This window comes from Apus apus, chromosome 6 (assembly GCF_020740795.1).
Source record: "Apus apus isolate bApuApu2 chromosome 6, bApuApu2.pri.cur, whole genome shotgun sequence".
Taxonomy (NCBI): Eukaryota; Metazoa; Chordata; class Aves; order Apodiformes; family Apodidae; genus Apus; species Apus apus.
The window spans coordinates 6,409,455-6,424,875 of record NC_067287.1 but is presented as its reverse complement, the minus strand read 5'-3'; the positions used below and the strand labels follow the sequence as shown (position 1 = coordinate 6,424,875).

Genomic DNA, 15,421 nt, shown 5'->3' with positions numbered 1-15,421 from the left:
AAAGTTACACTGCAGGGGCCTGAATCAGTTGTTCTAGGTGGAGCTGGAAGGTTTGCAAAACATAAACCAACAACACCATGAGGAACCCTGTAAAAATGCCCAGGCCTTCCTGCCATTCATCAGCCTAAGAGCTGATCACTGCCTTGTGTTAGAAGGTAAATTCATGGAAATTTGATTTCCAAATACTTGGACTTCCCTGCCTGGAGGTGCAGGTCCAAGGCTTGTGGGGACAGGTTGATGGGGCCAGGGCCTGGAGGGGGCTTGGTGCCAATAGCTGCCCTGGCCACGCTCACCCCTGGGCCGAAACAGATGCCCTATTTCTACAGGATCAGCCCCAACCTGACCCCAGCAGCCACAGCGCGTGGGCAGGAAAACACTGTGGCTTTGTTTTCCTGGCTCTGCAGCCCAGCTCCAGCTCCAGCCATCACCTCGCTGAGCCAACCCCCCAGCTTTTCACTTTGCAGGGAAAACAGCGTTTAGAGGGGATTTAGTCACGAGCTTGCCAGAAGAGCCAGGAGCACGGCGTGTGGAGGGGACATCCTCCAAAGCCACCCTGCCACTCACCCCTGCCTGGGCAGGCAGCTGCCCACAATGTGCTGTTGTTTCCAGCGCCAGGGACAAAGGCTGTTGTTGTAGGCTAATGCTGGCTCAGTGGTGGCATGTGCCTACGTGGGCTGTTGAAGCTGGGGTGGGGACATGGGGAGGGGGATGAGTCCCCAGGGGGTGTACGAGGAGGTTTCACACAGCTCCTGGGTGCTGGAGGTTTCTCCACAGCTCCTGTTGCTTCGAGGAGGTACAGGGAGGGTGATGTAGATCCTGGCCCGTGGTATAGGGGGGTGGTGGGGCCAGGGGGGGCTTAGCTGGGACCAGGGTGGGGGGGTGGCCAGGGGACAGGAGGGAGTGTTGGGGGGCTTGGCTGTGGGACACGGTCTGCTATCCAACAGTGCCATGGTGGGTGTCTGGGGGCTGGAAATATTCAGGGATATGAAAAGGCTTATGTAAAACCACCACCTGGATTGGTCAAACAACATCAGGGGCTAAATCTGCATTTTAGAGCTAGCAAAAGGGTTCTGGTCTTTCCTCAGCTATGATTTGAATATTTTTGGTTAAAAGCAGTGATGTGGCTGTTTATAGCTTAACATGCTGCTGTGGACTTGCTTTTGGGTGGAGAGCACTTAAATCTGTTTGGAAGCCAAATGTGGTATAAAGCAAAACAAGTCACTTGATGGTGAAGCTTCCATCCCCACCTGAGAGTGTGATCCTCTGCCTCGGTGAGCTGGGCTGTGTTTTGGAGGAGGGATCTGAGCAAGGGAGAAGTTTTATTTCTTGTCTGCTAAATCTGTTCTGCCTGTAGTCTTCAGGGAAAGGGAGTAGAGAGGGTCCTGATGCTGTGCTCTCCACTAGCAGACCTCACATGGCCATACAAAGCCTCTACATCCTTTTCTTTCTTACTTTCGTATTACTAGGTTTTAGTCAAAAGGAGCATAATTCCTGTGGATGCTGCAGTTCTTGGTAGGAGAAAAGGCCAAACTGAGGTGCAGAGAGCACCCACGATTTTCTGTACTTGTGGTAGTGACCACTGCACCTCCCACTGTGCCATCCCCTGCTGGGAAACCTCCAGCCACCTCTGGCTTGTTCAGCTCACCCCCCCAAACCATTTTCTTGGTTTTTAATCCCTGCAGTTCAGCAAGCAGAGCAGGAGCAGGAGCAGGCTGGGCTCGCTGCCCCAGCCCCCCAGCCCCCTCAGTCTGCAGTGCCCACTGGCAGGTCCTGCTGTCAGGCCCCATTTTCCACCGAATCAGAGAAGTTTAAATCATCTGCTCGGGTCTCTGGGCAGTCAGTGACCCCCTCTGCTCTCTGGACAAAGCAGGAATCTCCCACTGCATCCCCGGCTTGCCCGTCCATCAGGCAGCAGCACGACAAGGATGCAGGAAAGCATCTCCTCCTGCCCCGGACAGGAGCACGAAGGAGATGGGGCTCAAAGCAAATGAAAAAGCAGATGCAAACGCCCTCTGGGTATGCCCGGGGCCGGCTGACACCCCTCAGCCACTTCCACTCAGGTTTTAAAGATGCTGAAGCCTCACTCGGTTCCTGCTAGCTCCCCGAAGCAGCGCACCCCCCGGGACGAGGCCCCGCGCTCCTTCCCGGCGGGTCTCGGGTTTCCCGCTCGCTCCAGTGACGCTGCCTGTCCCCGCAGCCCCAGCCCCGCCGCGGCCACTCGCCCGGGTCCCCGCGGAGCCCGGAGCCAGGTGGCCACAGGGGCCGGGAACACGGCTCAATCCCTGCCTGCCCAGCCGCCCGGCACGGCACGGCACGGCACCTGCCCCCACCAGGGACCCGGCCCCGGAGCTGCAGAGGTACGTGGAGTTTGGGAAGGACGGAGGGTGAGGGAGTGTTTCCCGGTGGGTGGCAGAGCCCTCTGTGCCCCGCACCTGCAGTTTGTCATGCAACCTGCTCTGTTTGTGGAGGGGAAGAGCTTCAACCTTGCTTACTGCCAGCTCGGCCCCCCAGCATCCCACTCCCTGGCAGTCACCTCTTCCATCCTGCTGTTGGGTCTTGGGATGGGCAGCATCAGCCCCAAGTACTGCAGCCCATTTTAAGCCAGGTTTTAGAGGGAGTCTGTTTGTCCCCAGCAATGAGTAAGCCTCTGGCACCTTCCCGCACAAAGTGGTAAATAAGCTTAGAAACTCTGCCTGGGGATAAACGGGAAAAGTTTTGGTGGAAGAGTTATCTTGGCATCACCCATCCTCATGAATACTTGTGCAAAACCTGTGCAGGTCACCTGGCAGATCTCCTGGGATGGCTGGAAGCACTTGACCAGTCAGAAATAGCATTTGTGTCCCCTGACCCTGAGAGCTGTTCCTCTCTGCGCAGGGGAAGCCACAGTACCCCTCTGCATTTTACTGGGACATTTATTCTGAAAGCCATCTTGCTTGGTTCAGCCAGCTGAGAGGACAAAATCATCCTCTGTTTTGACAGGCAGAGAGGGACAAGGTCAGAGGGTTGAGTGGAAACTGGAGGGACTGGCCTGCAGCCAAGCTGGAGCTTATGGAGGTGGGCTGAGCTCAGGCTTGTTTGCTGAATTTCTGTGAGATGTTTCCTGGGGAGAGGTGAGGTCAAGAAGGTAGAGCGTGCCTTGTGGGAGGCAGGTGTGTGACTTTGGTGGTGAGCTCAGATGAGCTCAACTGGTCTTGCAGGACTCTGGCTGTACCCCAGTGTCTCTAAGACTTGTGGTTACCTTAGTCCTTTCTTGCCTTGATCAACCAAACCACATTCCCTTGCTACGTGCTAGCGCCGTCATTGCATAGTTCATCTCAAAGCCCTACCACAAGACTCCCCTTTTTCCTTGTCCACTTCCGGGCTTGTTGCTTACTAATGCAGGAGTTTTGTCCCTGGCTGAGGGGACTCAGCTGCTTACTGCCATTGCAGACCACTTGTCATGAAACACTTTCTAATGGCAAAGCTTTGGGAGCAGCAAAGTGCCTAAACCCAGGTTATCCAGGAGTATCACCCTAAGTCTTGCTGTGCATCTCGATACTGAAACGTGGTCACCCAGAAGATGACTGCTCCCATTGCACAGATAACTTCACCTGTCTTTGCAGAAGTGAGGTCCTTGTGCTGATTTAATTTCCCACCTTCCTTTGGCACCTCATCTCTGTTTTATAGATGAGAAACATTGTCAAAGGAAAATGAAGATGTGACTTCATTGCTGGAAATATTCACAAAACCCCCTAAACTAAGGATGAAAACATATTACTGATTGAAAACATTTATGGTCAAATGACCTCTTTGACTTTTGCAGTTTGAGTCCTGTGTCTTCTACAAGTTACCAAATGTAACATTTGCAGCCAGGAAAAACAGAAGGAAGGAAAACAACCAACCAACCAAATAAAACCCACCAAAAAACGAAGCACAAAGAAAAAGGTCCCAGAAACTTTAGGCCAAGCAGACCTTTTAGCACTTTGAATGCTGAAGCTCACTATAGCCTTTTCCTAATTTCACTGCTATTTTCTCTACTCCATTAATGATTGAAGGTTTTTCAGAGTGGATAATATCAGTTGGTCTAATGCTTTCCACTGTATTGACCGGTTAAAAGTTCTCCAGAGGGAGCAAAATCTTCCACAACACATCCCAGACAAGCACTGGTGCAGGTGGCCAATCCATTGCTTATCCTGAGGGGTTATTAGCAAACCAAGAAGTTTTGAGTTTCTTTATTCTAGTGAAAGAAAACGAACAGTATTGTTTACCAGGTGAGGAAAACTTGTCCTGGAGCATCTTCCTCTAGCTCTGCATTTTCAATGCAGCTTAAAAAGGGTTCAGGTTCTTCAAATAACTGAAGTGCTATACTTCCCTTACAGGAATAGGTTCCCCAGCAGGAACTTTGAAGCAGAGATTCTGACAGCTCCACAGGATAATTCAGGTATTTGGGAGGAAAAAAAGGAGATTAAAGTAAAACGCCCATTCAGCTTGCTATCACTACAAACATGCTTCAGTTCTTTTGGAGTTAAGAGATTGTAGTGTTTGGGTTTGTTGTTGTTTTTTTTAAAAAAAAACAAACAAGAAACAGGATGCTAAACGGACTGCAATTCAGGTGATTTCAGGTTTATGTTAGGGTACAGTTTGAAGTGTTGAGGCTAGATGTTGATATCTTTATCTCCAGTATGTCTCCAGACATACCTACTAGATACAGAACCACCAGTGAGGTGTGGTTTTGGAAACAACACAGGCATCCAGTTTAGGAGTGCACAGTCCTGTATGAGATGTACAAAGCTTTTTATCAGTGGCAACTAAAAGCAGATGATAAATAAGCAGCTTCTCAAAAGGCAAAATTGAGGATGAAGATGTTCTACTGAGTCCTGTCCTTCATCCTCATTTCTTCTAGGAGGAAAAGCTGATTGTTTTTTTTTCTATTGAATGCTGCTTTCCAGTGCTGATGTCACACGTTGAGGCTGGCAGAGTGACTGCCTTCCTCCTGCAGCCCTCCGCCTAAGGTAGACCCCAGAGCCAGCACTTACATGAAGGACATCTTCTCATGAGCCTCAGGTCTTAGTCTGATTGTTGCTCCTCAGACCCAAGCAGCTGCCAGAGCTTGTGCCCTGGCAGGAGCACTGTCATTAGGATGAGACAGAAGGAAAATGAGCTTTTGCAATAATTACATGCAACCCCTTGAGTAGCACTGGGTGTTGGTGCAGAGCTAGATTTCTTGGTTTCAGCCACTCACATTTGAGCATGAGCCCCTGCAGATGAAATGCTTTTGCTGTCAGTTGTCCTCCTAGCTACAGGCTGCAGTTCCCAGTGGGGAACTCACCTCCCTATGCCAGCGAGAGTCAGAAACCAGGTGCACAGGGTTACCTATTTTGGCTGCAGGTGCAGGTGACAGTTTTTGTGCTTCATCAGCCCCAACAGCACGTGTGCCAAGAGCTGGTGATTTCAGTTACACTGTCCAGTGTGTGAGGGTGACAGCCCCTCCAGGTTTGGACCTGCTGTGCCATTCCCTTCACCTTCCTGCCTTGGGTCTTCTTGGGTTACTTCCCTTTCTGCAAACCAAGAACCTCATGTCAGGCTAAGCATTCTGGAGGTATTTTCCTTGGGCTCACCTGCAGTAATGAGGCACTTAACAAATACACTGATGTCAAAGGGCATCTAAGAATAATTTTAAACCCTGAGTGTGAACAGGTGGGAAAGTATTAACATGAGATCACCTGCCTGGATGGGCTCCTGGGCCGTGTGTTCTCCCTACCATCTTCCCAGATCTCTAGATTTTGTTGGGTTGGGTTTCTTCCATGAGGTGTTTTGATCCTTCATTTGCCTTGGAGCCACTAACACACCATTTGTACTTGTTTCTCAAGAGCTTTACATGATCCCATCGATGAGAAGTCTCACAGCTGAGGAGTATGTGGTGGCCTTTAAGTCATTTCTGGATCATTCAACAGAGCACCAGTGTATGGATGAGTTCAACAAGGAAGAAATGCCCAACATCATGGCTAGGTAAGGAGCACTTCCACTCATGTGGGAAAGCCATCTGTTATTTTGGGAGGGCCACCTGCACACAAGGGTCAGAAAACAAGGACTTTCTGGGGCATAAATGAACTTCTAATGCTTTCCAGTTTTAATTCCCTTCCTAGTCATCTTTAGGATATTCTATTTAAAGACTCCAGAATATGTGCTGTTTCAATTATTACACTGTGCAGCCTCTCAGCTTATGTTAAGGAAAGAATCAAGACCTCATTTTTGTGTTCATCTCTTTTCATTAGCTGATTTTCAAGGATTAATGTATTTTTTTGTTGTTTGGGTTGGCTTTTTTCTTTTTTTCCCAAAAGAAAGCTATCTCTTGTGCTCTCTCCCTGCTTTTGGGACTTCATCACACATGAATCCAAACAGAAACACATCTCTCATTCTCTTCTAGTGGCTAATTCTTGGTTTTCTCAATCCCCTAAGACCTCCTTATTTCTATCCTAAGTCGATTTGCATTGCTTAAGTACCAGATGATAATCAGTTCTGTGAAGAACTGATGTATTATATTAAGCCTGGATGACTGCAGATAAGTTTTAGAGCAGCCTGGTTCCAAACTGTAAGGAAGATCTTTAAAGTTTAGGTACTTTTTGAATACTGTGGAAACAGTATTCTCCACTGAGAAAAAAAAAGTAGGCAGGCAACTCCAGAACAGATATATAAAAAACAAGCAATAGAAATAATTAAAAATAAATTGTATTGGGAAATTTTGAATGACAAATTGACATATATGAATTTTAAATGATGAAAAACATTGCGGCTTCCTATGGTGTTGATTGTGGGTCTGTGAAAGGGTCTTGACTCTTATTAGGGCTAGAACTCCTTGACTGGCTCACACCCTGCAGGATTTATTACTCTCTCCCTTATTGTTGCATCATTGCTGCCATGTCTTCTGAGACTGTGGATGGGAAACTCCATCCCTCGAGAGCCGAGCAAGGCCATAAAGCAAGTCTGAGCAGCGAGGTGCCTTGAGCCCAGGCCCCTCACCTCATGCCAGGCTCTTACTAAATATTCTGCTAGGAACCAGAAGGTGGATGGGTTGGGTTTTTTTATCTTTTCAGAACTATTTTTTCCACGGTAAGAATCATTGCAGGTTTTGACCTTTCCCTCCCAGTTTGAAACCAAAACCAACATTGAACAGAAAGGATTTCCAGTCGTCTGATTTTTTAATTCTTCTGGGCACTTCTATCCAACATTGGAAACCCAAACATGCCTCCTGAGGGTGCAGAGGTTTGTCCAGGCTCACTCTGTCCCTCAGCCCTGCCTGGGAAGCAGTGCCTGTCCCACCCAGGCACAGCCCCAAAGGGCACCCTTCACCATGGGGTTTCCCAGGGCCTTTTTGCCCAGTCCCAGCCACAGCCTGAAGAGAACTTGCTGGCAAAGGCTAAGAAACACTCTAACCTGATGCCTTCTGTATTTTGAAATATGAACTTGCTGATTTAGGGCTCCCACCACACAGCTGGTTACAGCTGGGCTCCAAAGGGATGCTCAGATTTCTATCCCCATTCATGTGGCAAAACTCAGTTAAATTTCCAGGCCCATGTGACATCCAAGGTATTAGAATTACAACATGAAGTTGAGTGACATTGTGTGGTGCAGTAACATGTACTTATCATTGCAGTCTTGGCAATGGAAAATCAACTATCAGCGTTCTGGGAGTTGGAAGTGGCACAGGTAAGGAGCTTGGCAGCACCACGGGTGCTGAGGGATTGGGGGCTCCCATGGGTAGCAGAAAGTGGTACTGGAATTTTGAGGAATGTTGATAACTACTCAGGAATTAATTACAGTGGTTCTCACTGAAGCAGAGGATGGCAAAACGGGGTGTGGAGCTGGGATGAGAGCAATGCTCCCTCCCTTCCTTCCCCACCTCCCTTCTGAGATGCTCAGCAGAGAAAAAGATCCGTTGGTGTTGTTCAGCAGCAGCTGAACATGAGCCAGCAGTGCGGCCAGGAAGGCCACCAGCATCCTGGCTTGTATCAGCAACAGTGTGGCCAGAAGGACTAGTGAAGTGGTTGCCCCCCTGTAGTCAGCACTGGTGAGGCCACACCGAGGTATAGAAGTGTCCAAAGGCAAAGCTGGCAAAGGGTCTGAAGCACAAGTCCTCTGAGAAGCAGATGAGGGAACTGGAGTTGTTCAGGCTGGAGAAAAGGAGGCTCGGGGGAGACCTTCTTGCTCTCTACAACTGCCTGAAAGAGGTTGTAGAAGGGGGGTGTGTGTGTGTTGATTTCTTCTCACAAGTAATGAGCAATAGGACAAGAGGAAATGGCTTAAGTTGTGCCAGGGGAGCTTTAGAGTGGATATTAGGAGACATTTCTTTACTGAAAGGGTTGTCAGGCACTGGAACAGGCTGCCCAGGGCAGTGGTGGACTCACCATCTGTGGAGGTTTTTAAAAGATGTGTAGATGTGGTGCTTGGGGACAGGGTTTAGTGGTGGCCTTGGCAGAGCTGGGTTAATGCTTGGACTCTGTGATCTTAAAGGTCTTTTCCAACCTGAACAATTCTATGGTTCTATGTTGTTGCACAAATCTGTCCAAGAAATCAGATGAGTGCAATGATTTTAGCTTAGCCTGTGCCTCTTGATGACTCTCACCTGACTGTATATGCCTCAAAGCAAGGAGCCCTGCTACAAGTTAGGTACAAGAGCATCTTCAAATCTTGGAGAGAGTGAGACACATCTGAGAGATTGGTTCCACCCAAAGTCCTGTCTTGGGCTATCCCACCAGAAGGGATCACTCTATTGGCTTTGCATTTAGGAATCCCAGAGGCCAAAGCTGGGCAATGGTCTGCTCCAGGTGGTGCTGCAAAACCAACTGGCCACAACCAATAGCACAGGGCTGCATCAACTTTTTCAGGATATGTCTGTTTGTTGCTACTCTGTTTTTATCCAGTGATAAGTAGGGTTTAACTGCAAATGATATTTCTCCCCAGAGAGAAACACATCTCTTGGAAAAAGTAGCTTTAAAGCTTTTCTAAATGCATTTGTGTATATATAAAAAAAAAAGAAGGTAATAAAGCATCCAGTTTTCCACTGAGGGAAACTGGGGAAAAGTAAAAAGTAGAGAAAAGAAGTGGCAGTTTGATTTGTCAGAGTTTGCTTTTGCTTTAAACATATTTTCAGCTGAATTTTAAGTGGCAATACTTTTAAATGAAAGTATTTTTCTAACTTTTTTTTTTGCTTGTTTTCCTGAGTAAGAAAGAAATAGTGTTGAATTGTTTTCCCCACTTGGGAATATGCTGGAGCATATGAGAAAGCAAGGAGGAAGAAATAACTCAGTTCTCAATTACATTCCTTTTTCATTAATATAAAACTGAAATTCTGACTTCAAGAAAACACAAGGGAAAAATGAAGTTTTTGTGTGGTCCTCATTTTTCCTTATTTCTTCTTCAGAAGATGTTTTAATGGAAAAAAAATAAAACCCCTAAGATTTCCTGGCTTTCCTGGGTAGCTGCCCCTCACAGACTCCCAGCCCCTTAGCTTTCCTGTGGCTGCAAGAGCTGAGCTTCTGCAGCCAGGCAGGGAGTGAGCCAGGATGGGATCCAGCAAAAGGTTGTATCTGATCCCTGACCTTTCCAGGCTTGGACTTGGATTTCACAGAGCTCTCGGAACCAGTTTAGTTGACGAAAATATTAATTGAGATTAGTGACCTACTTCACATCCTAACAGGCTGCTGGCTCATCCAGACCACATTCTCTCATTCACCCCATGTTCTCCTGTGGCTGGTTAAACTATCTTGGCTGTAACCTCCCAGTTAGTGCCAGGGAGGGCTGCTGTTTGCAGGGGGGTTTCACTCCTGTTTCTGAAGTACCTGCCTGTGGTTACTGCTGAAGGTTTGCTGCTGGTGGGGCAAGCTGGAGCAGAGAAATTCCTGCTCTGAGGCATTGTATTTTACTGCTTTTATTTGCAGACACCCCAGCTGAGGATGTTATTACCTGCTCTTGCAAAAACTGGATTAGAGCATTTTACAGAGATTGGATTTGTTGTTTTTTTTACTCCAAGAGCTTTTAAGATACCTATTTGTTGTTTATAGTGATATACCCAAGGAGTAAAAAAAACAACAAACCAAACCCCAACAAAACCCAAACCAATAACAAACTGCTTTTCAGATACCCATTTGCTGTTGATACACCCATTTGCCGCCAGGGCATGGGGCAGACATGGACCTGCCCTGAGCCAGAGGGGAGCCCACGTCAGCCTCTCTACTTGCTGGTGCTCCCCCCCACCTCTGGCAGATCCTAAATGGCATTTAGGACTGTCTAAAATGATTCAACTGCTTGCTATAGGGATCTTCCTGCCAGTAATATGGGTCCACACCCCCACCTTCAATGGATGAAGCCACAGACTCTTTCCTCGTGCCTCTGGCCAGCCCTGCACTGCTGTCACCGCATTCCTCAGGGGCTTGGGTGTTTCTCTCCAATTTCAAAAGGTCCGCCCTTCCTTGGATGTCCCTGTAGTGCTGGCACAACTGACATTTCCCTCCTTGAATTCTATTTACTGCTACACCTGCCAAAGATGACAACTTTTCTCATAGCTGGTACATCAGCTGAAAGGCTGGGGAAGATGCCATATCTCATATCAAGCCCTCTGTGTGTGACATTTGCAAGGGCAGAACTATTTTTAGGCCCCATCCTCAGCTACAGACAGGATTCTTGTGGAGCTTCACTCAAGGTGGTCACCTCTGTTGTTTATTTCACAGAATCAAGGAATCACAGAATAGTTTGGGTTGGAAGGGACCTTAGAGATCATCTAGTTCCACACCCTGTGTATGGGCAGGGACCTCTCCCACTAGACCAGGTTGCTTAAAATGTCATAGTCCCAGATGAACCAGATGGACTTTGTACACTTGGTGTACCATGGCCTTTCTGGGATATGAGAATGACCTGCACCACCTCCAAAGAGGCTGGAAATTTCCTAGGACAGAAGGACAGACAGCTGCTTGCTCTTCCAGAGCTTAGACAGCAACAGAGGAGAACCAACAGCTAAATTTGTAGGGCACCTACACACACATATATGACTATTTGCAACTCCAAGGTAGCAACTTGGGAGTCCAGAGCTGAAACCCTGTGGCTGGTCCCCAAGGAGGGATGATGCAGGGTACTGCATGCCAATAGGTCTTTCTCTTGCCATGCAGGTCCCCAGGTCTTAGAGCTGTGTCACAGAGGGCAGAGCAGCCATCACCTCCCTGGGGCAGTGCCAAAGGCAGAAACCACCCCATGCTGTGCTGGAGTTACACAGCTGTGCTCACTGCCTCCCTGCCACTGCTCGAACATCATGGTTTTGTTGAAAACTGACAAGATGAAAATCTGGCTGCTTTTTAAAACACCGATCTTTGGTTATTTTGACTTGTTTGTCCCATGACCCAGCATATTGCAGGTCTCTGTGTTGTTGCTTAACTCTCCCTTGTTCTTGTCTTATCTGTAACTATTTGTTATCTTGAGCAGTGAGATACCATCTCAGGCTATTGCAGGGTTAGATGTCACCAACAAGCTGTAAGGCAGGGAGTGCCTCACTTCTGCTGGGGAGGTTTCCCAGCAGCAGAAGTGGCAGATGCACTGGCATCCTTTTGATCACATCGATGTGCTTTTTGAAGTAATGCACTTGTCTTTATTGACTAGGTGAGCAGGATTTGAAAATGATCAGGATACTGCAGGCTGCACACCCGGGGGTCCTTATCGACAACGAAATTGTGGAGCCCAACCCCCAGCACGTGGCAGCTTACAAAGGTACAGCTACACCTGCTGCCTGGGGCATAGCCAGAACCAGTGACTCAAATAGTTTGTGAAATCCATGTTTTTGTTCTACTTTTTAAAACAGAGTTAGTGAACCAAGCTCCAGACCTGCAGAATGTCTCTTTCGTTTGGCACCAACTCACTTGCTCGGAGTATGAACAACAAATGAAAGAGAAAGGGGCACATAAGAAATTTGACTTCATCCATATGATCCAGGTAATGGAGTATTTCTTTAATACAGGAGAATTAGCTTTAACTAATCCCTTCACTTCTACTGTATGCATGAACTTAGGAGGACCAGAGCTGAGCACAGTTCTCTCATGAGCAATAACTTCTGCAGCAGCTCTATAAACACGAAACCTCATTCCCTACCCACCCTGGCTTTGGTCTCTGGTCTGCACTCGTTTAACTCTGTGTGGTGGGTAATAAAACAGGACAAGTCTCAGGCCACCACATGTCAGACAGAGACCAAGAAGTATGCTTTGTTGCTGCAAAAGCCCTTAAACTTTTTGCCTTATTGGAGCAGTTTGGATGGCACTGAAGGGAAAGGCTAGTGAATGAACACCTGTGTTAGGTTTTGACTCAGAAATTAGGCTGCTGTGTCTCTGATACCAATGATGCTTAAGTTGTATGTGCCAATTATATTGTGTAAAAAATCGGTTATTCTTGGTTTTGTGGCTTTTATTTTTCTTTTATTTCATTTTGTTTCATTTTATTGCACTGTGCAGGGGGAATAACGACTATGTGTAACTGTCCTTTCTAGATGCTGTACCGTGTGGAGGACGTTCCCAATACCATCAAGTTTTTCCACAGCTGCCTCGACCATCATGGTAAACTCCTGATCATAATTTTATCAGGTAAGAGGGACCTTTTATTTTTTGCTTCTTTGCTAGTGTTTTGAAGAGCTTTGACATTTGAAAGCCACAAATATTTGTCTTGGGATTTCAGCAGCACTTATTCTACCGCAATTCAATAAAACAAATGCTGTACATATAGGAAGCATGCAACCTTGAGCTCAGATAAACTCTTGGCTGCCAGTGTCTGATGGGACCAGTAGGGCATAGGCTTCATGCTCTTGCTTCCCTGCTTATAGATTCATTGGTCTGTACGTGAAAGAGACCTCCTGCCATGAAATTACTGTCTGGAGAGCAGTGTGGCTATTCATGAATGAAGGTCAACCTTTCTTCATGGTGAAATGGGCACTGTGAAAACACAATATGAGCTCTGCGAAGACCCATCTCTGGGGCACTTCCCTCCATACAGCCATGGCCCAGACCCCAGCAGGAAAATGGGAGGTTCCGAGAGCTGTGGGCTTTCTGGCAGGACAGGAAAAAGGGGCACTTTTTTCCAGCATTCCATTCATGAATCCCTGGTTCATGGTGTGGTGGATACAGCACACTTGCCTGTGTTTGCCATTAAAACCCATCTGAAATTATTGGTAGGCTGTTTCTCTTGCGAGCTGGTACTGGCCTTTTCAGGCATATATTCTTAAAACAGAGGTTATATGTACAAAAACATCTGCAGTATTTTAGCAAAGGAGCACTTACTGGATAGGGTGTATGTGCAGGCTCAGTGTGTTGGCACCTGTGTACACTTCATCTGGGCAAATCCAGTGCTGGATGCCATCTCCTAGGAGTCTCCTTTAAACAGGAGAGTTTTGGAAGGAGGGCTAATGTAGATCAGAGTTTTAACCCTCTCCAAGCACAAACATTTACAAGGGAAGTCAAATAAGGGCAAAGCTCTTCTTCTGCTCCTGACAAGATCTGGGCCAGCAGCGAGGGAGCATTTCAAGCCCATTTAGTAGTTGTATCAGCTGGTGTCTGTCTGCCCTGGCTTTGCAAAAGTGACCTTCCCTCCTGCTCTGGCAGACAGTAGCGGATGGGCCAGCTTATGGAAGAAGTACAGAGCCTGCCTGCCTTCCACCGACAGCGGCCACTACATCACTTCCAACAGCATCACAGATGTTTTGAAGAGACTGGGTGTTGAATACCGCGTTTATGAGTTCCCGTCGGGCTGGGATATCACCGAGTGCTTTATCGAGGGGGACCCAGTTGGAGGCCACATGATGGATTTCCTGACAGGGACAAAAAACTTCCTGGGCACGGCCCCGCTGGGGCTGCAGCGGCAGCTGCAGGAGGCCCTCTGCCAGCCCGAGTGCAGCAGCAGGAAGGATGGGAGGATCATCTTCAGCAACAACTTGAGTATGATTGTGGTTGAATCCTAGAGCCAGGACCAACTGCAGAAGGCAAGTTAGGGTGGATATGGGGGTGATGCAGTCCCAGAAGGGTGAAGCATAGGAAGAAAACTCACAGGCAACAAGGCAAGAAAGTCGGGGTTCAGCTGCAGCCCCCTGTTCCCAGCCAGGGTCAGTGGAGCCACCTGTGACACGGGGGATGAGCTGTTTCTACTGCTGAGGTCAACAGGGCCAAGATTTCACCCTGGTTATTTAGTCCAGCCCTAGGAGAACATTTTCCAGAAAGTAAAGAGTTCCATCTCACTAAAAGCCAATGTGGACTTTTCCTTTTTTAACAGTATGCACCATGTCTATGCTTTTGCACTGCTATTCCCACTTCACTGCACAGCCAGCAGGTTTACAGACCTACAGAGATGTCAACATGACAGGTGCTGCTTTGCAGCTGGGAGGAGGCTGCAGCCCCCATGAGGTGTACAGACCCACTGCTTCCAGCTGTGCCAGGACAACACCAGCAAGGTGTCCCCGCTGCTTTGCACCTAAGTAATGTGCCTCCCTGCACCCAGCCCTGAGCTGTAAGCTGCTCTTCACTAGGCTATTTCACATGGTTTTATCAGCATAAGTATTTACCAACCCAAGCGTCTCGGCATCTTGCAATACAGGCATGTCTTAAAAATTCATCAGCCTTTTTCTTTGGAGAACTTTTTGCATCCCAGGATGACAATTGTCCTGTGCTCTTTCAGGCAGATATTAATTTTGTTATTTTCTTACTACTGTTTTTCTCCATATAAAATAAAGGCAATTTTAAACCAAATGAGTCTCATCTTGTCCTGCCCATACAGCACTTGAGCTATCACCCTTCCCTGGAGTTTCCTGAGCAGGGAGAAACATTTCCAGTAAGCAGATACTCAGCAAAACCTGGGAGCACAAAATTTACTCACACCATTGTAAATCAATGCGCAAATGCTTAAAGGAAAGGAGCACTTCAAAGCAGACAGTTCAGTGACAGCCTCAGGAGATGAAACAGAGCACCCCATTAACAACTCCACTGCTTAATGCGCCCTCTGTAATTTTTCTTTTCATCCTCGGAAAACAAGTCATTTAGCAACGACTCTGCTTGTACACCTGGAACAAATGCTATCCTTAGTGGCTGTTCCATTGATGTATATATTTCTTCTCGGATGAATATGCTATTTAATAACTATTTGTTGTGCTTTTTAAGCCATGCTCTCCTCCCACGCAGGATGAGGGTCTGTGCTTCCCAGCAGCCACGAGAGGGCTGCAGCAGCCAGCACAGCCCGGCTGCCTCCCAGAGCCTCCAGCTGCTGAGCTGAAGAAGCAGAGCCAAGCAGCTGGGGCAGGCAAATGATGCACCGGCTCTGCTTTCTTTGCTGGGCCACCATCTCCTGATTCCAGCAGTTGGGACCACACTTTTTTTCTGCTGCAGAGTCATGTTATAAAAAAGCCACAACTGCACAGCACAGGTGCCAA

The 15,421-nt window shown here is 47.7% G+C and overlaps 1 protein-coding gene across 2 annotated transcripts; it reads left to right on the top strand.

Moving 5' to 3' along the window:
- Positions 1-745: 745 nt before the first annotated feature.
- Positions 746-14,528, top strand: LOC127386741 (carnosine N-methyltransferase 2). 2 transcript variants are annotated; one of them, XM_051624214.1, is made up of 8 exons: positions 746-793; positions 4,359-4,420; positions 5,850-5,988; positions 7,634-7,686; positions 11,626-11,733; positions 11,825-11,955; positions 12,503-12,596; positions 13,608-14,528. In XM_051624214.1, the coding sequence occupies exons 3-8, from the start codon at positions 5,858-5,860 to the stop codon at positions 13,961-13,963; spliced, it is 873 nt and encodes a 290-aa protein (XP_051480174.1). In that variant the 5' UTR covers positions 746-793; positions 4,359-4,420; positions 5,850-5,857; the 3' UTR covers positions 13,964-14,528. The 2 variants fall into 2 exon arrangements, with proteins under 2 accessions (XP_051480174.1, XP_051480175.1); XM_051624215.1 differs by lacking the exon at positions 746-793 and adding an exon at positions 4,221-4,250.
- Positions 14,529-15,421: the final 893 nt, after the last annotated feature.

What these genes read in the sequence shown, in the direction of transcription:
- LOC127386741 (XM_051624214.1), top strand. Translation starts at nt 5,858, where the DNA reads ATGATCCCATCGATGAGAAGTCTCACAGCTGAGGAGTATGTGGTGGCC. An exon ending in ACTTCATCCATATGATCCAG is followed by an intron (nt 11,956 to 12,502) that starts GTAATGGAGTAT and finishes TGTCCTTTCTAG; the next exon opens with ATGCTGTACCGTGTGGAGGA. An exon ending in CCTGATCATAATTTTATCAG is followed by an intron (nt 12,597 to 13,607) that starts GTAAGAGGGACC and finishes CTGCTCTGGCAG; the next exon opens with ACAGTAGCGGATGGGCCAGC.